Source organism: Pipra filicauda, unplaced genomic scaffold, assembly GCF_003945595.2.
Source record: "Pipra filicauda isolate LSUMZ 115617 unplaced genomic scaffold, ASM394559v2 scaffold147_size4022426_pilon, whole genome shotgun sequence".
Classification (NCBI taxonomy): Eukaryota; Metazoa; Chordata; class Aves; order Passeriformes; family Pipridae; genus Pipra; species Pipra filicauda.
The window spans coordinates 3476538-3503848 of record NW_024103962.1 but is presented as its reverse complement, the minus strand read 5'-3'; the positions used below and the strand labels follow the sequence as shown (position 1 = coordinate 3503848).

Genomic DNA, 27311 nt, shown 5'->3' with positions numbered 1-27311 from the left:
CAGCAATCGTTTATGTTTTTTAAACCTTAGAACCTCAGAACCTCAAAAAGATTGATAGACCAGTATAAAAGAAATTGATGCTGCAGAATATTTTATTTATTTGTCTGGGGATGCAAAATATCATTGCATCAGTTTTTTAATGTACCATCTGCATTTCAGACATGAAGCTTGTGACAAATTGCAAACATCGGTAGCAGAGCTGCCTGTTGACGGTGTTTTCAAAGCAATGAAAAATGAAATTAAGGACTTTAAAAGTAGTTAAGCCATGCAGTGCAGGAACTGTACTTTGAGTTGTTAGCCTGTGCATGTGTCTGTCCTTAGTAAGGTGTTTGCCCATCAGAGCACTCAAGCTTATATACTCTTAACTCTGCATATCCTGGTAGTCCTAACTGGTGCAATAAGATCCTGTTTCTCTTTTCCTCTTGCTGTGCCTGTGTTTCCTTTTTGCTTCACTCTTGTCGGAAACAAATGTTCTAATGTTTCTGTCTCCTTCCACAATAAAGCACCCCCAATTCTACCTTTATCTCCAGACCAGAGAAATATTTACTAAATGAAAGATCTCTGTGAAAGACCTTTGATCACAAGCTTCTCCACACAGATACCCTCCACCTGCTGTGGTGGAGCCTGGATGGGTTACAGAAGCCCATGGGTTCTGTGTACTCCTTGCTTAGGTTCCTGCTGTCCTGTCTTAGAGCCAGATCCCCTTTTCTGGCTCTGTACTCAGCTCCTGGAGGGAAGGAATTTTTGTCAAACTTTCTGTTGCCTGGGAGCATTCCCTCCAGGGACAGGACAGCTCCCTTTTCTGTAGTTATTTCCTACATGGTGGTTAAACACAAAGAATTTTTTAAAGTGGTTTTTATCCTTCACAAGCTTAAGAAAAATATATTTTTGGAGGGAGAATAATAAATAAATTCTAACTGCCCTTGTCACTTTGTTCAAGCAGATTGGTTTCAAACTTTTTTTGCTGCTTCTGGTGTTGAGGCCCTTAAAGATTACATTTGCTTCAGATGAACAGTTTTATAGGGACCTGGAACTTACCTAACCTTATTGCATCTGAGTGACAGCTTTTGGCTTAGAAAGGGTAGCAGATATGACTCATTAGTAAGTCAGTCCTGTTGAACAGCTGTTTGAATAATTCTGCCAGTCTGTAATTTCGAGAAGCAAAGCCTTCTTCCCCGAACGTGTATGTATATATACATACATATGTATGCACATACAGGGAATTTATACACATATAAGCCCATGAGGTTTTTAATGCTTATTCAGAAGTAATGTTTTTCAATGTTTATGTATGTTTTTAGTTCAAGTAGATCATGGAGGAGCGTGAAAAGTGTTCTTTAATTCTTACACATGAGAGGTACTACTCTCCAGTGTAGAGTACAGTCATATGTTATACAGTCTTAAAAGAAAAACAAGGAATCACAGAATTATAATACATCATTTCAATCTCTTTCAGCATCAAGGCCCAAAAGTGTGTGCTTTTGGAGGCTGGAGAGTTGTTGCTAAGTGTTAAAAGCATCCTGGTGTGCCTCTGAACTAAGAACTAGAATTTCCATTCCTTGTGAACAAAAGCTAAAATAAAACCATATGACTTGTGCAGTAGCTGGGCCTTACGTGAAATATCTTTATACTGGTGAGAGTGCCCTTGTCGAATGGCAACAGAGCAGTGAAGGAAGAAATCCAGGTTGAGAAATGTTTTCAGAAACTTTGAGACATATCTGACTTTTTGACATCGCTTAGTAAGTGATTGCCAGGAAGCACAAGCTAACTCCTGCCAAGCTGGGTAACAAAAGAAAGCACACTCTGGATTTTATCAGAAGCATAATTTAAGGTGCTTCTATTTTAATTCTTTGATAGTAGAGCTGAGAGTAATGAAGTGTTGTGTTACATCATTTCATAAAAGTGAAGTGACTGGAAGATGGTACACAAACATGTACACAGAGCCTGGTGAGGAACAAGGAGATGAGCATTAGAGTGACTGGTTTGACACATACTTACTTCTGCCTGATTTCCATGTGAGACAACAGTTGACTACCAGAGGCTAGCCTTCACACTCTATAACCTCTTCTTACTTCTGCTGTGTCTCTGTAGACCCCTGCTTAGTGAATGTAGCTCTATGGTCAACAGGTTGGCTTTTGTCAGTCATCTCCATTGACTCCTTGCAGGGTCAGAGGACCAGAGGATGAAATCCCTGCCCTAGAATTGTCTTCTGTTTTCACAAAATGACTGTGCTGTTTGAAAGACTGTTTTTATCTCTTCTTTTGACAGAAGTCACAATATACTGCAAAGGGTAGTTCATCATGGCCTCTACAGACAGATGCCTGCATGAACACAGGGGTCTCATAATACAAAACTCTGCAATGTATTTGCCAGAAAGTGTCTCTAAATTACATAGGAAATGAAAAACTGACATCCAATTAAAATGTGATTTGTACTGTCACTCTTCTTTTCCCAGTGTTCTGATTTCAAGCAAAAAAATTACAGTGTGAAAGCAGTACCTATGTGTTTTTTGGAGCTCAGGTCCTGTTTTCGAAAGAAAGGCAGGTCATGCCTGGCCTATTCACTCTGGGCTCAAGCATCTCTACCTCTTTTCTGTTTTCTCCACTAAAGCTTGTTCCCAAATATGGCTGCAAAGACATGTAGTTTGGATGTGTGAGTGTAATGCAAGTGAGGGTATAGTACAGAGCTAGCCTAAGAATTCACATAACCTAAAAAATGGGAATGAAGTTTCTAAAGTTTTTAAATATTTCAAATTTTTATCTCAAATCTCTTCACTATGAAAAAAAAAGGCCTTGTTTTCCACCATTATGAAGACAATTAAAGAAGAAAAACATGTTACTCTTAGCGTAACCATATAATAGTATTCTTAAATTCATTGCACGTAGAGGCCTTGATTGGGTACCAGTGCTGATTGACCACTCCTCTGCTCAGTCATCAGTCATCTCTTATGAAAACAGTACTAGACAAAGGCTCTGGAAGAAGGTAAGGCAAGTAAAATAATTACATAGTTTCAGAATTTAAACTGTCTACATCCCTATTCTAATGCTGACTGGTTCTATATTGCTGAAGCAAAACTGATTTTTAAGTCAAAATTTAGTTTGTAAATGGAATAAAAAAGAGAAAAACTAGAAAAATTGCTCCTGGGGAGGTCAGTTAACATTAATACTATAAAACAATATTTACACTTCCAGAAGTTCCTGTGTTAAGATCACACGAAGTATTTAAAGGCTGCAACATATGATGACTGCATAGACTATATAGAGTTTCCATGCTTCCACTTCAAGATTTGGAATGCAGAGTTACTGTCACTATTGTGTAAGTTAGGATAAACCAAAGGTCTGAAGTGACAGAAAGAAGTTAGGAAGGAAGAGAGGAAAGAGTAGCGTGCCATACTTATGACAAATGAAGTGGCTGTGTTTGCTCTAGTAGTAAGGCATCAGTCAAGAAAAAAGGCTGAAGACCAAGAATAAAAGTGGCAGAGAATTGAATCTGACAGCACTGACAGTGAATAATGTTTCTTGAAGGCTAAGGCTGAGACCTAGGCCCTTAGTGAATTTAGTAGAAACTAGCTGCATGAGCCTGGGTTTTTATTCCAGGCTAGGGAAGTGTTAATATCTAATATTCCAGGTAAGTTTGTGCAGTGGACATAGTCAGGAAGAAGGTGCTACCCTGAAATTAGTGCCCCGAAATGTATGTATGTTAGGAGTTATGCGATACATTGTTTTCTTTTAAAATTATTCTTGGGAATAGTCTTAGATAGGAATCTTTGTATTGTTGCTGACCAAACTAAGAATAAAAGTTGTTCTCTGATCCAAAGAATTGAAAGTGCAGTTACTCTTCCCAAAAAATCTATGAGCAATATTCAAAGACTTTATGACACAGTAGTATTGATCTCAGTGAAACAGTAACCTGATTTAAATGAAACAGAAACCTTACCCACCTGTCACCCTTGTTATTAAGGGAGAAGACTTTGTTATATAGAAGACTCTGAAGGAAAATAATGCAGTAACTTTGTAAAGGTTTAAATCTGGCTTCTCACAAACATATTTACTGTGCAGTAGAAAGCATAGTAGTGTGTTTTTGGGAACAATAACCCAGTGATGTTGAAGGCATCATGTGGCCCTTTATGACTAAAGCTATGTTTAAAACAATCAGTAAGGTAAATCACTAAAAGTACAAAGAAAGTCAATGAGAAATACTGGCAATAAAAAATTACTTATATGCAATATTCAGCAGATTTTTTTAAATAGGTGGATATATTATTTAATAAGAAAGAGTCTAATTTGGAAAAATAGAGGAAGCTGATGGGTCTGTAAGATCATTAATTTCTTGAAGGAGACAAATTAGAGATTGCTATTCAAGTGTTTCTCATAACAGAAGAACTTAGAAAATTACTTTGAAGCACATATGAACTCTCAAAAGGGAAATGCTTTTTAAGTGATCCACAAGCAATTTGCAGAACCTACTGCCACAGAATGACTTGGCAGCCAAGTGAGCTCCAAAAGTAGTTAGATAAATTAATGGTAAAACAATCCACCCAAACCAATCTGAACACCATGATGCAGATGCAGTCTCCTACTCAGAAAGTCCCTAAAAGTATGCATAGTCAGAACTTAGGAGGCAGTATCACTGAAAGCAGCCCTGATTCTTTTCCTAATGAGCAGTTAGATGAAATCAGAGACATAATAATAGTGGTTAATTGTCTTTTGTAGGCATCTGCTTTGGTTTGGGGAGTTCTGGGTTAAGATGTATTGTTTTTCCTGTAAGTCTGTAGGTGCAGTATTTGTAGTTCGGAAATGCATGGCTGTAATGGATGTTTGAGCAGTCTAGATTGGCACACCTTTCATATAAAAGACATTGGGGTAATATGGCTTCAAAATGTGCAGTGATGATATAAAGCCCTGAAAACATTTTACATCAGGATCTGTATAAAACTTGGTCTTGCTGGAGTGTCTAAACAGGTGTGTTGCTCTGGGCAGCGCATTCATCCAGTACAAGAAACTATAATAAAACGGGAATGGTCCCCAAAAATTATATTGATCCAATGCTGTATCATATGATGCCTCACTGGAGAACATGTTCCCATTTTCAGGTACAAGGACCTGCGATGGAAGTTCTTAGTCCACTGAAATGTAACAGTACTCAAAATGTGTTCAGTAGTCACTGTGTAATGCAGCACACTGGGGTTTGTAAGTCCAAGGAATTTCTGTGTTGTGTAAATTATGAAATCAATACGAGGGATGGTTCTCACATGCTTCTTAGTCTGATGTGTTCCTTCCTATACTGATGGAAACACCTGTCAGTGTCAGTACTGCTGTATTTACTCTTGCTGAGTTGGACATGATGTACAAATGTAGAAGCTTTATTCTTCCAACCCAAAGGAAAATTAAATTCTCTTCCCTCTCCCTTTCCCCATCCTTTCCTCTTGCTCAGTAGGATTGAAAATTCCACATCTTTGATGTCTGCCTTTCTGGTATTAAAAAAAAAAGTAAAAAAAGAAGTTAAAATGAAAGCAGTTTAAAATGTATGTAAAAATACTCCAGCTGGCATTCTGTTGACAACCCTGGATGGTGGAAATGGCTTAGGTGGCTATGGAGATGCAGCTGTGGACTTTAAAATGGTTACTTTGTGCATCTGAGATTTGAGAATGGCAAACCAGAAATGGTGGATTTAAATTGAGATCCCATCATGAAAAGTCAATGCCTGGTTAATCCAGCATTGATATTTTGTAATTTCTGTCCATAGCAAATGACTTCTATGGGCACTGTTTAGTAACAAAAATGTTTTAATTTGCAAGCTATCAACGGGCTGAAAAAAGTATTACTGCTGTAGAATACTCTTCCTCTGCAATAGACTGCTCACAAGGAAAATGGTTCTAGTCTACCCTATTGCTGAATATATTTACGTAAATAGTGATTGTTGGACAACTTGCCAAGAACAAAATATTAGTTAGTTAAAATGCTCATTTTTGCTCTGCAGTGTTGCTTCCTTTGTTGTTCTTTTGTTAGACACCAATTGTTACTATAAGGATTGTGATTATGAAATAGGTCCTGTTTTAAAGTTTGAAAAAGAAATGATAACTTATATTCTTTGAGATATTTATAGCAAGCTTAAAAATACTTTTTCTTGATGTGTACTGATTAACTTAATTACTTAATTATATCTGCAATAGTGATATAAGTAAACAGGAATATGTTTTGTGGTAAGAATTTACGGTAGGTGACCCTGCTGAAAAAGGAAATGTTTCCTATTTCTCGAGATTATGAAAATGTCACTAGTGGCAAGTTTGTTTATTTTAGCTGCTAGAACTGAATTTTTCAAGAATGAAATTTATGAAATATATAGTTGTATAAACCTGTTGGATACTTGACTCTGATTTTTTTGTTGCTACAGTGAAAGTTTTATAACTGTAAGTGTAATTTCTTTAATTATTGAATTATCTGTTATGCAATATTGTTTTTATTAGTTGGAGTTAATTTGATCCAGAACAATGTATGGGCATTTTTTCTTGATGTTTTAAAATGACTGTTTTTAAGAAGTCCATTTGCTTGCCTAACTCAATAGAGGAACATTTGGGGAAACTCTGATTATAAATTCTGTCTAATGCATGTTTGTCTTCACTAAATAGTTGCAGCAGTAAAAATAATTGTGTTTGCCATCTATCTAAGGTGATAATGTTACTGATATTGTGGATTTTGCATTCTCCCTAATGGTCTGAAATTTACAGCTCTGCTGTGTGCTGAAGTGCCTGGGGTGTCTGCTGAAGATTAAATTGTGGCCCGACTGAATGATAGAGCTTGAGCAAAGCAACACAGATCCTTTTCTAGTTTATTGCTTAGATCAAATAAGTGATTGAATCAATTTATTGTGTAATGTATATGAATATAATTTTTTCATGAATATTGACAAAAATCTTTTTAAACTTGCAGCAAGTAGTGGCAGCAATAAATGCAGGAATCATACCTTTAAGAAACACATCTGCTCAGATCAGTCACTGGGACTTGGGAAGTTCCTTCTTCTTTGCTGGCACTGTTATTACCACCATAGGTAGGACACAGCTTATTATCTTTTTATAGTAAATGAGATGAAATTCTTGATTTGCGATGTGTGTGTGTATTTGTGAATGGTTAATCTTCCAAATCTACTATTTTGAAGTAGAGAGTTACTTTTTAGTAGAGAGTTAGCTTTTTAGCTGCTACTTTTTAGGGCAGAAATAATAGCTGTCTGTAAGGAACCCTAGCCGAGTGATTTTTCTGTAGAAAAAAAATATTACTGTATATTTCTGTCAGGTGACTAGAAGAGGTTGTGGAAACATTTTTGGGGGGCAATTTTGTCACCTGTATAGTCACAAGTATTAAATAGGGCATGATTTAAAGCACATGTGCGTTAGACCTTGTCTGATTGTATGGAATTTCAAGTCTGTATAATCTCATTAGATACTGTTATTTTATCTAAATTCTGAAAGAGCCACTAGACCTCTGACCAGGTGTAAATAGGAGCAGCATTTGGTATTTCAGTTTCTACCCTTTGGCTACAATATAGTGCACATCATATACAGTTAAAAAATGTAATGTAACTCACAGCTCACAAAGCGGAATTCACAAAGATGGATGGAAATTTGCAGCAGAAATCACCAGAAAAATATTTAAGACCTACATTATTAGGGTAATATATAAGGAATTGTTAGAATAATTACTCCTACATAATATTTATATGCATATTGTGATGGAAAAGGATGTTCTTTCAACTGTTGTCTGTACCTTTCTTCTCTCTTTATGCAGAAGTGCATAAGTACCGTATTTTTTGTGTGATTGAGTATATACATGTCTATATGTATATGTATAAATATTGTGCCTATGCATACTATTTTTCCACATCTAGAGTAACTGAAACACAGATTTAGTGAGAACAAACAGTGAAACTCTTACCTCCTTGACTAGTAAGAAACTTATTGATTTTATAGCAGCAGGTCCACAAGGTGATAAAAAAATCAAGTATTGAAAAATACAGGTTATAACCAAAAAAAGCAAGGCTTTAACCAAAAAAAGCAAGAACCTTGAAAGGATAGCTTTATGATCAGTCGTATGTTATCCTCTTCTGACAGCACTAAGCTTTATATTTTAAGCATCCATGGTCCTGTATAAAGTGCATAATAGTTGTTGGGCTTCCCAATAAGGATAAAAACTAACATATGAAAAGTGTTCAAGGAATTAAAAGTTCAAAAATTATTTAAAACGGTGGAACATTTTGTTTCATCATCTGTTTTTTTTTTTTTTTTCAAGTAAAATAAGGCTTTTCTAAATCTAAATGTTTCCTGACTTAATTTATTGACCTAATTCTACCAAAACATGTATGAGTCCTGCTTAGAAGAGAGCAGGGGATCTGCAAATGCATCCAGGCCTCTGGTCCACTGTCCCCAGGAGGCAAGATAACCAAATGGGAAATACATTTGAAAATTTATATTTCAGGTCATTTCTGCAAACCAGAGTTGTCAGAAGCAGGTCAAGCTAGGCAAAAGTAAATACTTCTTTCAGGTTTTGTGGTAGAAATATGAGAAAAAGTAGGAAAAGAAAAAAAATCTTCCATAAAATATTTTGGCTTTGGAGTAACTGTTTCTTTGGTTGTTTGGTTTTGTTTTTTTTTTTCATCAGAGACCCTTTCTGATGAAAAACTCCCAGTCAGTTGCAGTTTTGAGCATTATTTCTTGGGGTCCAAGGACAGCATGCTTCACACAGCATGTGAAAGCTGTAGCATGGTTGGCATTGTCTTACTGCTGTGAACCATCTTCCCGGTGGTTCACAGGGCTTGTGGTGTGACAGCAGGTACAACTGTGGTGAAAAGTGCTTGGAAATGCGACTTTCCTGGGAAAATGATGACGAGCATAACAGTTGGGTTCTTTATATTATTATGTGCCATCAAGTGATTTTGTGTTCAGAATAGTATCTTTTTGTATATGAGTAAACTTTTGAAAATGAAGGCATTCCTTCCAGTTAGGGGACATATGTTAATAATATAACTTGATATTTTAATTTCTGAAGAAAGTCAAAATATGGTTTATGAGCATCTCCATAGAGTTGCCACACGTTTCAGCCAAACACTACAGATACTCTCTATGAACACAGACAGGACACTATACATTAGAAAAACAACTTTACAGAAATAATTTGTAAATGAGATTTGATAAATATGAATAAAAATTATAAATATTATATCCTTTAGTCTGTATAACTTAAGTACTTGAACAGAAGAAAGGGGATTACTACCATTTAAAGAAAATTATTGCTTTCTAGTGTTGCAGCAGATTCTGTAGCTTTCCAAACCTCTTATTACTATAATTTTACCTTATCATTTAGCCCACACTCTTGCTGGTGATATCTCAGAATCTGAGACATTCAAATGGAACCAATAGTCTATTTATGAATAGAGTTTCCCAAACCTTTTTTAATGAAAGCAAAGCCTTTCTTTATTGACAGTAGCACTTGCATCCCACAAATATTTGGTTTCTGGGGAGAGAGGATAATAAATAAAGCCTTTAGCATTTGCCTAAGCAATAAGTTATTGTTTTGCAGTTACTGTTATTATTGTATCCCAGTAGTGGTGAACATTGAAATGAAAAATATTGACTCTCTATTTTGGTGGCTGTTGGCAGCAGACCAGAACCATCTTCTGGATCTCCTGTAGGCTGCTGAAAGGCACTCTGGTGGTGACATGTGTATCTATTGAGTTTCAAAGCCAGCTCAAAAAAGCAGAGGTAACAGCACAGAAGACATCTTGATATTTATTTAACATTTTTTAAGTTCTCTTATAATCCTTCATGCTATCCAGTAAATGTTCTAGTGTATAATATGAAATTAATAAATTCAGGTTTAATAGAACTGAATCTGTCATACTGCTACTAGATCCTTCCTAGGAAATGGAATTAACTGAGAGTCAGAATCAAACAATTTCACAAGGCTTTTTTTAGAACAGATCCTCCATTTTATCTTTGCATTTACTACTGTGCTAGTGCATAGAACTTGTTTCAGGAAGGGTTATCACTGGTTATAGGTTTGACTGGCTTAGCTAGGTGTTCTTGCTTGTGGATACATTCCTAGAACAAATATGCCTCATCTCAACAAAGAAACGCAAAAGAATATGAAATTTGAAAAATGAAATATGTGACTATTAGTCTGTGCGTAAGGAATGGTTTCAGACAGTCCTTAAGAGGGAAATAGAATTACAAAATTATCTATGAAAAATATTGTTGCTTTGTTCCCTGGGATACTGTGCATGCTGCAAAGAACTAAAAAACCTCTTTCTTCTACCTGAAAATGTCATTATCCTGTCAGTTGTGTTCTAAGACCACACGTCCAAAGAAAAGAAAAAAGAAGGTAGAGAAGAAAAGCAAGAAAAAATGGTAACTAAATCCTAAAGCTGGAGTTAGTGCTGAGGAGGAGGGAAAAATAATCTTTATCTCATATCTTTTTATTCTAAGAGCTCATTGTTGGCAATGTGTATGATTTTTATCCTATAGATCATTTCCTTCAATAGGTAGCTTAGCTCAGAAATGAGCATACAGACAGAACCTGTACATACCCCACTTCCTGCCAAACAACTTATATTTTAGGGACCTAAAAAGTTTTATGTTGGGAGCTGGTTAGAAAGAGAGACCTGTCATCCTGCAAGCTCGAGACTCGTAACTAGAAAAATGAAAAAAAAAAAAAAAAAAAAAAAAGGTAGGCATGCCAAGACCTTGAGTTCAACAGTTGTTTTGCCAAATGACTGGTGTCTCGGCACATAAAAAATGTAGTGCCTGCTGTAATATCAGAAACTCCATCACAAGAACCTCTACTAGACTGCTATGGATCTTACTCTAAAATAGCTGCATTATTTCCACTGTTATTCTAACCAGTCTATAATGACTTTTTGAAGAACTGCAAGTAGACATGTAGTGGGAAGAGTATTTGTTCAGCCTCCTAGAAGATGGAATATCTTGGATAGTAGCTGTGACCTTGCTGGGAATGCCAGCAACCCCACTGGTAGCTGTGGTTTGCCAGAGTGCATCCTTCCAAAGAGAGCCATGTCTGAAGAGAGATGAGCTCAGGGACTCCTTTAATACCTTAGCACTCAAGGATACAATACAGATGCAGCCATATGGATGTCCAAATCCAGTAGTTCCTAATGACTGTGTCTACAAATCAAAAAAGAAAGAACACATAGTTTCTTTTTGTCCTTTTCTGTTTTTGTTTTTACCAGCCCTTGATTTTCAAATCCAAACTTCTCATGGGCAGTGGAAACTGAACATCTTGAGAAGTTCACTCATGACTAAAGTCTTTAAGTTAGGTTCATGTGTCCGGCTATGGTAATATGGTTATATTTTTTGGGGTCTGTAAGCCTAGCAATCATTATTAAAGAGTACAAAAGAATGTAAATATTTTTTAAAAAAGAAAAAGGAACAAATTGTAAATATTTATGTTTTAGGGAACATCTGTGAAGAGGGAGCAGTGAAGATGCTGGAAAAAATTGATATTTTTTACTAGAAATTTGAATTTGATTTGTCAATTTTAAAGCTGCAATTAGTTATTTAGCTTCAAATGCAATTTCACTGTAAGGAATCCTTCCTTCTGTCATTTTCCCACTGCCTGGATACAAGGTTTGCTTGTGAAGGCAGGATATTTTAAGAAGTCTTATTACATTAATTCTTCATTTGAAACAATAATAAAATCCTACTGATGAAACTGTCCTTTCTGGCACCATTTCACTGCATTTTTGAAATACAAGGTAACAGAGTAATTTGTTGATAACAGCAAGGAAGAAACAACTATTGAGGATGAGCATAAAAATTTAATTTTAAAATATTGCAGCTTATCAGAATATAAATACTTGGATTTCTGTTTGTGTATTTGTAAGGGAAGAGAGAAGAAGCAAGTAAGAGAGAGTGAAGTGCAAATGCTGAGGTGATAAAAGAGGAGAAAAAAATCCTAAAATTAAAAAACATAAAATACATTTGCAGAAAAATATTCCGATACATGACTTTTCTCCATCATATTGGTAATCAAATCTGCATTTGGGTCTATGACTCAAAGGAACTTGACTGCTTGGTGAACATTGGAGTACGTGGCTTCTGAGGACCTGTTTCTTTCAAGCCTTCTTCATAAGGCAAGATCATGGATCTTATGCTCCACTAATAGCCAGGTGCATGTGCCCAGATATCATTCGGCTTCTAACAGGACTATGTGTGTGGCAAAACTGAGTAAAACCAGCTGATAGGACCAGGTGCAGAGCAATGCATAAAAAAGTGTTTAAGATTTATGGTCTGTGAAAATGTGGTAGTGAGAGACATGCTAAAGAGGTCACTGGGGAATGAGGTGGAAATGTTCCTTCCATCTCTTACTCTGCAGAGGACTCCATTGAAAACTCCTGCTGTCCAGCTGAGAGTCATATTGACTCTCAAAGTGTGTTAAACGTGTATATCTCATCTGCTAAGATGTCAACAGAAAATACTCTTCTGTTTAAAAAAATCCCCTGGAGATCTCTTCAGAATTCAGTCTTTCCTCTGGGTTAGTGTTGTGCTTACCTTTTCATCCCTGTGCTGCTCTTCTTAATAGAAGATGTTGGAAATAAATTAGTTTTTTAGTCTCTATTTTTCCATTCTAATTTATTTTCTTTGCTTCTTTTGTTGTGCCTTTGAAAGAGTGTCTGAATTTGACCCAGTTATTGGCCGCTGACAAATAGTTCAATTGTGCTCTGGAGAGACCTGCTAGGATTTGGCAATGAAATTCTCCAAATATTTCATCTGAACTGAGCATATTCTCTCCCAGGACAGCAGCGGCTAAACAAGATTTCCTCTGTAATTATTTCTCCAAGGAACAGTGAGTTGAAAGTGTATTACCACTGTGCCCTCAATTTTGTCCTGCATTTGCTCTGGCAGTGAGAAAGAGGGCTTATCTGACTCGAATGCTGAAGAAATAATACTTGGACTGTACAAGATACAGAAACAATAATTAGGATAGGACTTCTGGGAGCTAGGGAACCTGGGTGGAGAAAGGTGAAGAGCTGAAAGGAAATTATATTAGATGAAGAGCTCAGTTAAAGACATTGAGGGCTTGTATATCAGAAAAATTGAATTAAATTGAATGAGCAAATCAGAGAAAAGAAATTGAACTTCGCTGACCAGAATGACTGAGACTAAGAAAATACTCAACAATGCTAAGGGTAGCTCTGAAATTGAAGAAGCACAAGTTTATGGGATGATACACAGGCTTCATTACATAGACAAGTGATATTTTTTTCTGCCAGCCCTGTTTTGATACACAGGTGTCTGATGCGCAGGTATATCATCAATTGGAAGCACTTGCATTTTTTGTGGGCCATGTTCAGGGTTTGATATTTCTGGTGATATTGTTACTTTAAGTTATTAACTATATTAGAAAAGCTTAGGGTGATGTAACCTCTTAGTTGTGTAAATCTACAAGGGAGTTCTTGTTTACCTGGTGAGTTCTGAATTCTGGACAAGAAACTTGACTGTGGATGGTATAAAACGACATTGTGTCTTTAGGGAAGGTGGTAGCATCAGTGACATTTCGTATCACTTTTCATATCTTTTTTTTTAACTTGTTTTTATTCTTTTAGTCCTGATTCAGGACACTGTCAACTACTTACTTTTCCTGTAACACTGAATTTCTGATTATTTTATATTCTGGAATATTTTTTCCGGCCACCTAGAGTGTTTTATAACATTGCTGTGACTTCATTAAAAACTGGTTTTGTCAAAAAAACCTTTTTAATGTTGTTGATAAGCTTCCTGTTAGGCTGCACTGGCTGTTTTATTTTTTGTGTGGTGTCTATTTATTGCTGGATCTTGAAAGCAGGGAGGAAGATGTACAATTTTTGCAGTTTGATGTACTTGCACTTTCCGAGCTTTTATCTTCCTTTTTTCTCAAGGCCTGAAAAAAGTTGTGTTAAAACAAATTGCCAGGTATGCAGCTTTCCATCACTTCATTACCTTTGGTAATTTCCTAAACAACAGACTATGCTTAACACAGTTCTCCTTGAAACTGCAGGTCTTGCTGTGGAGTGAAAATGTCAATTCATCAGTTGTGACACAGTCCCCAATTTACACTGCAAATGAGCGGTGAAGTTTTCACAGCTTACTCTGTTAATTTTAGTGTGATAATGAAACTGAATTTTGTTTTCTTTATTCAGATTTCTCATCACTGGCTGATCAGTACAGGGTTCCTGAGCCTCCCGATGTCCATTTGAATTTCCAGGTTACAAAACTTGTTGTTATCAATAAAGGAAAGGCTGCAAGAAAGAATTGCCAAATACGATGACACTGTTTGCAGAATACTAGGATGGATGAAATTATTTCCTGCTTCTCTTTTTGCTTATTTTTGTAATTGCATCAGGATTGGTGCAACCAACCATGAGAATCTCAAATTCTGTAAGCAAACAGAGGCACAGGATTTTGGAAAACACAGAAAAAAGTGGATGTTTGATACTTAGCTTCTACATCAGAGTCACTGAGTATGTAGGGTTTAGAGGCTAAAGTAAAAGCACCTGTTTGTAGTGTGTATATCCTCTTGGTTTTTTGTGGTTTGGTTTTGTTTTTTTCTTTTTTTCATTTGTTTGGGTTTTTTTTGTCAGAGGGACTAATATTATAAGATTACCATGTGTTGTTGCAACCTCTTTTGAAAGTGAAGCTGACTATCTCAGCTGGAATTCCTACCTCCTCATCACTGTAGAAAATAAGGCACTTTTAGGTACCCTTAGCACAAGTTCTGGGGTTGGAAGACTTGAAGATCTTTGGCTGAGTAGTTTTTGCAGATCTGGCTGAACAGCATACTTTTTTATACCAGGTAAGAGTCTGCCTAATATAAATGACACTTTGCCTGTCATGTTAATATGAAAGTAGGAAGAGGTGGTTTTCCTTCCTGGAAACTAAGATCTGAAGAAGTGTGCCTGTGTTGTGTCATGGTTTTGCTTGAGGTACATATCATCTGTACATCTGCTCCTGAGGTCCAGGAATGCCCCTTGGTGCTCTGACTGGTTGGAGCAGGGCAAGGGCTCATGGAGCGTAGCTGGGCCTCGGTATTCCGGTGGCCTACGGAATTGGAGGTCTAAGAACTGCTTAAGAAAAGGGTCAGTTGGCCAAGATAGACTCTTTGCCCCCTTTTCAACCAAATGGTTTTTTCGTAAACTTGACTATACCATTCCTAACAGCTGGAACTAACAGCTAGTTCTGTTTCAATGATATCAGAAAGTAACATTTTTCTTTCTAGAAAAGAAGACTATAAGAAGTGTAAAAGACTGTAGAAAGGATGTTATACTGATAACCTAGAAGGGCTTAAGGATTTCTTGAAGTGAACTGCCACTAGTATAAAACCTGATATCTTTTGCCACCAGTATTATGAAGTAAAATATCATTCAAGTATCACTACAGAACATGGGAATATCCATTAGCATTTTATGAAAGTGTTTCTTTTTTATACAGTGAGAGCACTCTATATTTTATAGACTTCTCATCATTGCCAGCAGCTCGATTCCACTAAAAACCCCTGAAAAATCAAAAGGGAAGCTGGGTAGAAGTACAGGCAAAGAGGAAATTAACAAAATCCATTAACTTTTTTCAGTGAAGTTTTTTTTGGTATTGAATCCTCTTGTGCTTTGGAAAATCTCACCCTCTGGTATCATCCTCTTGCAAGAGCTGTATGAGTTGGTATGACTGCGAGCAAAGTTCTAGTTCACATCTCAGTGTGTGTTAGATATCCATATTTTTCAGCAGTACAAGTTTGTTTCTACAGTAATGTGCATGCGATCTGCATGTGCTTAAGATAAAAAGGATAAAAAATTATAAAAACTTATTTGAACTGCTAATGCAAATATAATTGTTCAGTACAATAGTCTGAGGACTTCAGTTTTTCATTTGGCTGAAGCAGGCAGTTACAGAAGACACATGTTAATTGCGAGTTAATAGTAAGATAGGTAGTAAAAAAGACTTGTGCAATGCATAATTTAGATAATAGTCTGGAGAAGCCCTATATGTGCTTTATCTACCTTCTTCTGGTCATGCTGAGTTTCACCAATGAATAAATGCTTTTCCAGTGTGAAAAAAATATGATGTAAGCTAAAGGAAACATAATTGTCTGCTACATACTAGCTAAAAGCAAATAAATTGTGTGGTAATGCAGCTATTACCTGTAAAACATATGACTTGCTCTCTTTCTCAAGGTGTTCTCATATTGACTACTAATGGTTAAAATTTTAGTCTAGGCTTGCACAGCAGGATTGAAAAGAATAACATCTTCCTTCTAGCTAATTTCCTTTGTAAAAATCATCCTATTCTAGCTCAGGAAGGCTCTGATTGATTTTTTTATGTCTCTATTTGGTTGGGTTTGTCTAAGTGAAGTAGTTAGAAATACTCTTGGATGTTTGTAAGAAATTAGTTTGGATTTTTGGTTCTGTGGGGACAAATCTGCAGATTGTTTTCCTGTTGTAGCTTCACTGGAGATGTGCTTTCCTCTCTTTTCTGCACTTGTGTGGGATTCTGATTTGTTTTACTGGACCAGTAATCAGAGCATAGAGAAAGCCAAGTATAATTAAAGACAAGACATTACTTCATTTGGACATCTTTGCCGTAGTTGCTTCTTAGCAACAACACAGACTGTGTAAATTCAAGTCTCACTTACTGGACAGAAATTTGATAGCAATCATGGTCCCAGTTAGTCTCCCTTACCTGCAGGGATCCTTACTCAAAACCAGTTGTCAATCTGAAATCAGTAATTTAATATGGTCAGATACTGTGGGCATGGGACTCTTATTTTAATATTTAGATGAATAAGTAGAAAGTATCAATCAGTGTAAGTAGAAAAAGAATTCCAACCTTGAGAATTTAAATACTTTATAGAATCCATCTATGCTAAGGTAGCTTTTAATGCTTTGAATATAACTACATTTTTCATTTCCCACAATTTGTTATTCTCTATAAAATGTATGTTTTAAGTTCTAGAATCCATTTTTAAAACTAAATCTGGTTAAATATGACATGATTTTAAAACATTGGTGGTTTTTCTTATCTGCCAGAATGTCATGAAGTTGCCTGAATTGTAACCAAATGGAAGAATTAAGTAGGCTGCTCTTAGGCCATTTCTTGTTTCTGACAGCCAGAGTCCAACTGTAACTTCTGAATAATTGCTTCCTTGTTGTCATCACATTTTGCTGTATAGATTTTTCATCTCACTTCCTTCCAGGTGTTGAATCTTAATTAAATACCTCTCAAGAATGGATTGGCGACGTGTGCTGTTTATGGGCCTAACAAATAAACTCTTTTCTATTACTGAGGTTAGTTCTGCAACTTAGTTGAAAAAAGTTTTTTCTTTTTTATACTTGACAGTGTCTTTGATACTTGAAAGATCAGGTTCCTTTTAGTATATGTTAGCATCTTGTTAACCTGTGAAGACTTCTGCTGTCTGAAGAGACTGCATAGGAAGGAAATTCCCTCCTCTTTTCTTCAGCTGCTGTTTCTTCTTTTCCAAATTCAGAACATTTTAGTTGTCTTTTTTAGCTTTTCTGCCACCAGAATTAGCTGTAGTGAGGATTATTCATTCACTTATAATTTTTGCTGACTTTTATTATGAAATTATATCATTGCATCCTGTATTAGTAATGACTTGCTCAGTTTACCTTCATTCTTTGGATGGTGTGGCATGAAACAGCTATTAGGGAAAACGTGGTTAGATGGAAGGATGCCTTCAACTCACAGGTCTTTGAGGCTTTTTTGCTGCGTGATGCATCACAGCAAACAAATAATTGTGGAACCAGCATGGTGCTTGCCATCCTGTGCTGGTCTCTGTGCTGTTGTGTTGTTTTGTCTGTCTTGTTTATTTAGATAACAAGCTCTTTGAAGCAAGTATTTTGGGTCGTAATGGTAACAACATGATCAAGCACCCCAAGTGTCAGTATTTCTCAGTTTAACTGATGACATGTTAGAGAGATATCTTGCATTATGCAGTTAAAACTTCTAATTTTTATTTCCTATCCCTTCAATCAAAAAATATTTCAGCATCAAAGTTCTCTCGGATTAAGGATCTGTACTGGTTCTAATTTGCATAATCTAATTTTATGTGATATTTGAATACTATTTTAAAAACCCCACAACAGACTAACTTAAAAAGACTGGAAATTTTTTTGCCGTAGTGGTGGTTCTTTTAATCTTATTCTATAATTTTTTAGCTAAATAAGATCAAGTAATGTCAGAGGCTATTAGAGCCTCTCATTTCAACTTTTAAATAGGTAACAATCTCTGTAGGGGATAACACCATGAATTCTAATGGCCTAAAAAGGTCTTTGATTATATATCGTTGGCACCCACTCTAAACTTACGTTGGCAGTCTTAATGTAGTCTTAGATTTAGACATAAATATAGAATCATAGAATTATAGAATCATTAAGGTTGGAAGAGACCTCCAAGATCTATCTAGTCTAAGCGTTAACCTAGTAGTGACATGTTGGCCACTAAACCATGACTCCAAGTGCCACAAGTGTTTTTTGAACACTTCCAGGACAGTGATTCCACTACTTCCCTGGGCAGTCTGTTCCAGTTCTTGACCAGTATATGCTGAAACTCATTTGATGTCACCAAATGCTTTCAGAAATCTGCCAGCATTGTTGCTGGGTTAAAATGTTTCTCCTTTTCAAACTGACCTGGAGATACCAATTCATGCTTTCATTGCACCACTTCACTCTGGTAGAGAAGCGCAGATTATTTGCAAAAAACAAACAAACAAACAAAAAAAGCCCCAGTATTTGAGCTTGTTGAACAACTGTGATTACTGCTTGGAGAAATGGGTGCATGAAGATACATTTGCTAGAATTTGGCAAGCGTTAGGGCACTGACAGTCATGGCAGTGCTCCTTGTGAAGCCAAAAAACTTTTTCTCTCTGGCTTGCTCTAATTTTTCCCCAACAGAAGAAAGAATGATGGATATGAAAAGACATATATTAGGGCCTGTAAATTTTGCTCCATGCTTTGGACAGGGTAATTGGAAAGTGTAATTTGACAGCCTGAGAAAGAACTTTTCTGACCATATGTCTACTGTCTGGTTAAGAACTGGCCAGAGAAAATGTGCTTACCAGAACAAGAATCCATTATCTGATTCACTGATCCATTACAGATCATCCAGACTGAGAAATTTTTAATTTTTTTTTCTCATTATGTGATTTATTGAGCTTCAGTTGAGCCCTGAAGCAGTGTTTTCTTAGGCTACATAAAGCTGTAATTTAGGTTTGCATTTGCCTAAGATACCCTATTTTGCTGTGAGATGGTTTGTGGATCATCTGTATGAAGAGACATCTATAAATTTGTAATGACTTATGACGGATTCCTATTAGTATATTTTTGTCCTAGTAAATAGCTTTTAAATCTGTACTTGAAGAATGGCATGTTCTCGTCTGAACTTCTGATGGCTAATTAGTCATTGCTGTTAAATTGTTCAGAATTTTCATGTCTGCAGACAAATATGAAACGTAGATTTGATCGTTCAACTAAACCGATAGACCCTTTTGTCCACTATAGGTCAGTGAAGGCTTGGGGAAGTCGTTATTCTGTACTTTTAGCTCTGTGTTTTTACCTTGAAATTTTCAAGCTAAGCTTTTCTAGTGATTGGGTAAAAGGAACAGTAGCCAGTGTGAATCTACAGCAATAATTAGACAAGAAATGAGTCAGTGCTGTCAGAAATGCACACACATTATAACTGAGCAATTGCTGCTGGTAGAATATTAATCTCAAAATAGTGTCAGATGGGAGTGAAGATACTGAAATTCAAGAATTAGAGACATCATTGCTAGGTGTCTTGTAAAATATATAGATTCACAGGTACCTCTGAAGCTACAGAGGAATTTTGGTAGGTCTGGCTTAAATAGGAAAAAATGTTAATACCCCAGTTGATTTTGGGTTAATATAGAGGGTAAGATACCAACCTTTCCTTCTTTTGTTTCATTTTCTTTTGCTTATTTGTAGGAGAGACAAATGTTTGCATGGAGTACTTCAGGTAAGAAACCTGAACTGCTTTCATGTCCGAGTGTACATTGTCAGATTCTCTGGGACCTTGTGCAGGCTTTTTTAGAGTTTTTGTAGGATTTTTGTATGAAGAAACATCAGTGTGTTGCAGAGACCAAGGACTGTTCTCCGTTTTAAAGGATGGAGTTGCAGAAAGTGTAGGTGGCAGATACCTGGTGTTGGAGCTTGATGTATTATAGCTTACAACAAAAATTATCATTTGATATCTTAAGTTCAACTTTTTTGTTTCATTGAACTAATTATGAGTTAGAGAAGGCAAGAGTACAGTTCCTTCAAGCACAGTAGGAGAGGTGTACTATGTTGTGCCATGTTCTACCATCCTTCAAAATACCAGCCCTGGCAGTTGCCTCAGTAGTAGAGAGTTTGATGAACCTGTATGATAATGTAATATGGAAAATATTCAATCCTGTACAATACAGAGAGTTACAGAGTTTAAAAACACCTTTGGAGATCAGTGAAAACAATAGGAAAGGAGAGATAGACAGGAAAGAAATTGGGAATTTTAAAAATTATTTTAAAATTAAATTTTAAATTATCTTTAAAATTAAAAGACTTCTCAGATGAGCCTAGTGGAGGCAGTTCATAAACATGGGTATAGTTGTATGCAAGAGTAGATTCTAGTAGGGTATGATAACTATTACTTTGATCTATTAGGAGTTTGGAAGAATGCATTTTGTGGGGACTTTTTACTATGTACTAATAAAAAACACAGCAAATTATGATTGAGAAAAATTACTGTAACATCACTAGAATTCAATAACAGGTGATTACTTCTTTGTCAGAAGAGGTATAATCTGTAGGAAAAAGCACTTTCTTCTACCAAAGCCACTCAGAACAGCTGGAAGAACTGATAAGCTTTTGGAGCATAGCTGAGAAAGGCCTCATTTACCCAAAATACTGTTGTTTTTCTAATTGTATCCAATGCTCTACTCAAAGACATTTTGCTTTTCTATCATTTTACTTCACTTATGTTCTTTTATCATCCTGCTTATAAAAGGCCTCTCTGTGAAATATTTGAACAATCTTGCAAATACTGAGAGACATCTTCACTCACATAACAAAACACTTTTTAAAATTTGCATAGTTTTCACTTAATCTTGGAAATAAGATTTCCATATCGATATGCTACTGGATCATCATACAAATATCAAGTATGGAACTGACAGTGCAAGTGTAAAGACCCATCTGTGCTACTCTTTTTTTTTCTCACACCGTGTTTTATGTTTGATATTTAGAACACCCCAAACTTATTGGTTTTCTAATATTTCTCTGTGAGTGGTAAATCATAGAGAGCAATTAAAAATAATAATCCTTTCTGTAATATGCCTAAAATAAGAGATAAGTCTCAGAATAAATGAATTTAGATATACAACATGTAACAAGGCACTCAAAATTATTTGTCAATCAAGAAAATAATTTGTAATATGTTGGCTTTAATGTTAGTGACATCCCTTCTCCAGGCTCTGTCTGGCTGAACAAGTCCTTTCCTGTGCTCTGCAGCCTCCATAGGACAATAGAGGCGAGAATCAAAGGAAGAAACACAGGGACTTTCCCTTAGTACTAGCAATAATATTGATGATATGATGGGACCCACATTCAGCTCTCATTAACATCGAGAAGTGTTGTATTTGACCTGACAGAAACAAACCCATCATGTTTGAGTGGGAGGCTTTACACTGTGGTGCTTTGTAAACCCTGCTTTTGGCAGATGTCTGAGTGCATGTGTATGTATACGACTGTATAACGTCACCCATTATGGCAGTAGCCTGTCAGTCCTGGGCATGTGTGTGTCCCCTGCCGACCAGGATGCATGCAACAGTGAGCAACGTATCTTTGCTGAGGATACGTGCTGTGGTGTGTTTGAGATGGGTAATAAATCTGTCATGGCATCTTGCCACTGTCTGACCATGCACTCCTGCCGTTGCAAGATGGTTCGTGTGCTGGATGTAAAGATTGAGCTACTTCATTCTCATCCTTATCCAGAAAGTTCAAGATTTTTCAAAGGAAAATTTTTTTTGGTCTACTTAAAGCACCTATCTAATGATGGAATAGAGGCAGGAAGTATTGAAAGCTGTTAGAAGATGCAAAAAATTGCCAGATGCCTGGTAGAACAGCATGTTGCTAAATTGTCACGCAGAGAAAGGATGGAAATTTCAACTGCAGTCCTCTGTGAAAATGCTCCCACAGAGATCTGCTTATTAACTAACACCAAAAATTCATAGCAGGAGAAGCTGAGAAAGCAGCTGGGATGGGGAATGCTTTATTGATGAGGGACATTGGACACAGAATAATGCAAAGATTCCAGAGAAAAAAGCAGATTTAACAATATTTGACAATATTGATACATACAGCCAGTAAATCTAAACAGGAGTCAGATGGAATCATATCCAACCATGAAAATTTAAAAATAATGCCTGTGTGACATGTGGTGTGTTAAAATGTTAGGTCCCAAGCCTACAAACATCTGTGTGTATGCCTGGTTTGAGAGGCATGAGGAAGTTCTCTATGTGTCACAGTCTTGCAGGACTCCTGTGGAAAAGGGATATTTTGAGGCTAGAAGACAACATGTTTACCATCCAGGTGGTACTCCTGGATACAATATTTGTGAATTCACTAATGTCTAACCCCAGAATTTTCCACTCTTCTGTTTTCGATCGGTGGTAGAGACATATGCTTCTCAAGTCTTTCTGTAATCATGACATTTTGTCCTTCTTGTGAGGCACTCTGGTAATAGTAATACAAAGTAATTAAAATATGCTGGAAAAAATAGTATCAAATTTTTTTCCTTCAATCTGAGCAATACCACCAGGGTCCAGTGTAAAGGCAGTTTTACTGAAACTACATCTAGTTTTCTTGGCTGTATGTATTCTTTGTTTCTTCAAATCTATGCCATTCTACTTTTCTCTCATTTATGCTTTAGCTTTTGATGAGTTTGTTTTGATGCTGTTAAAGTATTGCCTGCTAATCTTTGTCCTTTTGTATAGAAAGGTTTCAAGTCCACCTAGTAAGGTACTCTTACACTGACAGGTTTTGGAGATTCTCTTACCTGTTCTAACAGTGGAACAATTGAGTTCATGGTAACTGTGTTGTAGGGCAGCCAGAGGGGTTCTCATAACTTACCTCAGTTTGCTCAGAGCTCATGGGAGTTAAAATAACTTAACTGGAACAGCAAAGGCCTCCAGAAAAATATGTCTGGTTATATGCAAGAATATGAAGACTTCCTAATATTTGGCTCAGCCATGCAGTAGAAAGAACGGTATAACACAATCTGTGTATGATAAAATTCTTTATTCTCTAACTGCACAAATAATGCATATTTAAAGGTATTAGCATATGTTTACACATGTATTTGCATCAAAGTCTTTTAAATATATATATACTGGTATTTCTACAAAAAATATATGGCTTTAACTTCTAGTAATCATTTATTGTTCCCACCTCCAGATAAATAAGTGTATGTTAACAACTTCTGTTCTTGCAGAAATTTCTCTTCAACTTGATGCAAAGAGGAGAAAGACTGACTAGCTGTGAGAAATCAGAGCTCTCTTTTATTCATTTTTTGCCTAAGATCACCTTCTGGGTGGTGTTTTGAACATTGTTTCACATGCAGTTGATATACCTTGGTGATTGACATATAAGGTCCATTGAATGTATTTGTCTCTGGGACATGAGGAGAAAAACGATCCCTTCAGCTGGTATATAAAAGTGGACACCGATTTAAAACCTTTGGTGCCTAAAGTTCCAGTCTGAACTGGGATAATGAATGATTTCACAGCCAAATGGCTGCACCAAGGCTGTGTGAGCCAGTAGCTTGTGGTGTTGATGAAGTGACACCTTTGGTCCTCTCCTCATTGCTCTGATACTTCCCTGCCTGGTGGGAGGGGTGTGGGGTACTTCACGTTCTGCAGTTTTGTTCTTTCTGAAGCTCTTGAGTGACAGGTAAGCCTGACTTTCAGGTTTTTTGGGTTTGAGTGATAGCAGCAGTGATCTTGGATGCATACAATCAGTCCCTTTGAGAACAGTGTAGTGTTATGCAATGTCTCTCAGGGATTTCTCAAGAGTTTTGGGAGGCCTGAGCAGGGTTCTAGCTTATGCAGGTCTAATCCCTGGTAGAAATACTAAATATATTCATCTTCTATAAAACAGTGTCTTAGCAACTTTGCAGAGGAGTCATACTGCAGTCAGAGCCTCCAGCTGAGCCCTGGATGGTGTTCACATTTCTGGTCAGAGAGGTTTTATTGTGGGGCTCAAGAGTTTGTCAATCTTCTATGAAGGGGGTGTATGAAAGGAATGTGAGAGAAAGTAAAAGAAAGTTAACTCACTGACTGTGGGTGAAAAAAAACCCTTTCTTTTTTCCTTCTGCTGTTCATATTCTGAAGTTTCAAGGCTCCTCAACTGGGACGTTTCACGTCACTTTGCTAAAAGATGCAGTTTCCTCCTTCACGTTATAGAAGATAAGCAGCACAGGAGTAGCTTATAGCTGAGGTCAGAAACAGTTCTGTGGATAGTAAAACTGAGGATGGTGAGTGAGCAGATGTAACCTTTGTACCTGATTAGAAATGCAGGGAGAAAAACGGACACGGTCATGTGGCTTCCCTGAAAAAGAGGAATAGAGAGTTAGCAGTGTGTCTGGCTTACTTTTTGTGCATGAACAACGTGGAGAAATTTTAAATAGCTGATTTTGTTCATCAGGGAGCTCTTACAGGAAGAGGTTGTATTACAATTTATATTCTTAATTTTATTACATAACCGTCAAAAGGCCAGGCTATATATTCACTTTTGAGGTCTGTGTTTTTCATATGCATGATAACAACTTTGTGGGGAGGTATTCCTTCTCAAATCAGCTTGAGAATGATAGGAGTTAAAATGAGTGATAGTAAAAGGGAAACATTAGCCACTTCGAGAAATGTGTAGATCTAAGTTCAATCCTAAAAATTTGATTTGAATTTCCTTCATTGTCAAGCTGATTTGAGAATAATCTTGCCCAGTTTCTCCTGGTATTCCACTGTTGTTGCAGGCAAGCCTGCATCCAAGAATACTGGTGCCAAGTAAGAAATTAATTTTTTGGTGGCTAAATGCTGCCATGTGGAAAGATTATATGCTATCTGGAGAAAACTTTGGGTTTGGGGATATTTTTCTGTGGAAACCTGTATTTCCTATTCTGAATTGTTCAATTGTTCAGTTTGTGTAGCAGTTTCTAGATTTTCAGTTCATCAAAATTATGGCAACAGTGGGAAACAGTAGGAAAGTCTGACTGTGCACTGGATGTTTATTAGGACTCTGTAGTGTTTACCAAGGGTTTATGAATACAGGGCTGAACAACACAGCTGAGGCACACAATGTAGTTTTCAGCTGAAGAGGGCTGCACTGGAAAGATCTATGCCAGCTTCTGTTAACGCACACTGTATTTCTCCACTGCAGATATCAGATTTATGATTTATATTTTTTTCCTCCAGTTCTACTGATATACGAAAATGAGCATCTGGAGGCTATTGTTCAGGATAGAAGTGGTAGCATCAAGTGGCTTAGTCATATGCAGTAACTTTTTTAAAAATTTGCAGGGAAAGAACTGTGATATATAGAGTCAGCTACTCTCCCTGTAGTATTGGATACATTTATTTTCAGGTCACAGTATATTCTTTGCTTGAAGAAGAACTGGGAGCGGTGTTACCTATTTTGAGATGGTTAAGTGTATATTTAAAATTGTTCTAACTTTCTTTTTTTGTCAATATACATCTGAAAATATACTTAACTTCAAAAGTAGATTATTTTTCTAGTGTTATCTGTGAAAAATCGTTATAATATTCTGGTAGTTGATTTACATTTTAATTGGCAAAAAACCTTCTCAAGATAAGGAAGGTGGTTTGTGTTTCATGATCAACATCTTGTGGTGTTTAAGTACTTAGGCATCTCATCATCCCAAGTAACCTGAAATTTCACTTTCAGAACTCTGTGTCCAGTATATGGTGTTTTTGAGGGGTTTTATGCACCCCTGAGGATTCTGATTTTAAAATTTGATTCCTCTTTTTCACTTCAACAGATAGGAGACTGGCTCTTTTTATGCAGAGTCATGTTTTGGCCTATTTTCTTTATTGTTTGCATGTATTTGTAACCCATATGTGTGAATCCTGAAGGCAAGAGTGTTCAAAGCTTAGTCAGAACATCTTTTTGGAAGAGCATTTCTTGTTTGCTTAAATAAATGGACCAATACAGATTCATAAGAGTTACTGTTACTGTATTTCTGGAACACTTTGATTTAACATTAGGTAATTTCTGAAGGAATTGTCTTGAAGCAAGTAACAAGAAGGAAAGGCACATCTGTTGCACCTAATTAATTTTTGTGTGTATGCTACATTAGTATAATTGAAGACATGAAAAGAATATGACACTATTATGTAGAATCTTTTTATGTTCTCTGTGTTTCCTGAGTGTGGTTGTATTGTATGTGGTCCTATGTCTATTTATAATGGCTATTTCAACTAGGGGCAGCTTAGGATCATTTGGCTCTACTCCTCTAGAATGCGTATATAACCATTTTATTCCACTGAAGAGTGCATTTGGGAATAGTATTTCTTTGGAGAATAGGTTTCATCTGTAGGCATTTCATTAAGGACTTATTTAGGTTCAAACTTTTTACCTATTTTGATCCCTCTAAGTTGCAGAACTTAGTATAAATTAAATTACATAGAATTGTTAAGAAAAAATATTTCTAGTCTGATTGTTCATAATTTTTATGTATCTAGTGCTCTAGTCTCCAAATATCAAGTAACCCAAATTGCCAACAGTCTCATCTGGAAGAACTGTTATGACCATCCATGCACTTATAATTCTTGCAGTATGGGATTGTACTACTTTAGGTTGATTTCAGAAACTACAATACGGGAAACCTCTAGGTCCCAGAGTTTCATCCTTTTGGTTGGAGCTAATGTACCACAGAAATTGGACCACAGAAATACATGCAGTTAACGTTGTGGTCTTATTTTGTGAGGAAAATATACATTCCTTTAACTTCAACATAAACACCTGGGGTGTAGTAGGGTTTTCATTAATGTCTTAGTAGCCAGATGAGGGCCTAAAGGTATTTCTTTTGGCGTGGAAAAATTTAAATTACCAGATGATAAATATTGTAAAGAAAGGAATCAGAAGACTCGCACTGTTGAATCCTACTTTAGCAATATGAATAGATATAAAATTTGTAGAATCATAGAATGGTTTGAGTTGGAAGGGACCTTAAAATCAGTTAGTTCCAACCTGCC

The 27311-nt window shown here is 36.5% G+C and overlaps 1 protein-coding gene across 3 annotated transcripts in view; it reads left to right on the top strand.

Moving 5' to 3' along the window:
* KCNK2 (potassium two pore domain channel subfamily K member 2) overlaps positions 1-27311 on the top strand; it is an 87759-nt gene that overhangs the window by 17522 nt on the left and 42926 nt on the right. For all 3 annotated transcript variants that reach the window (XM_039378799.1, XM_039378800.1, XM_039378801.1), the window contains one exon: positions 6930-7047. In XM_039378799.1, coding sequence (XP_039234733.1) covers positions 6930-7047 — 118 coding nt within the window. The remainder of the gene's footprint in view (positions 1-6929; positions 7048-27311) is intronic.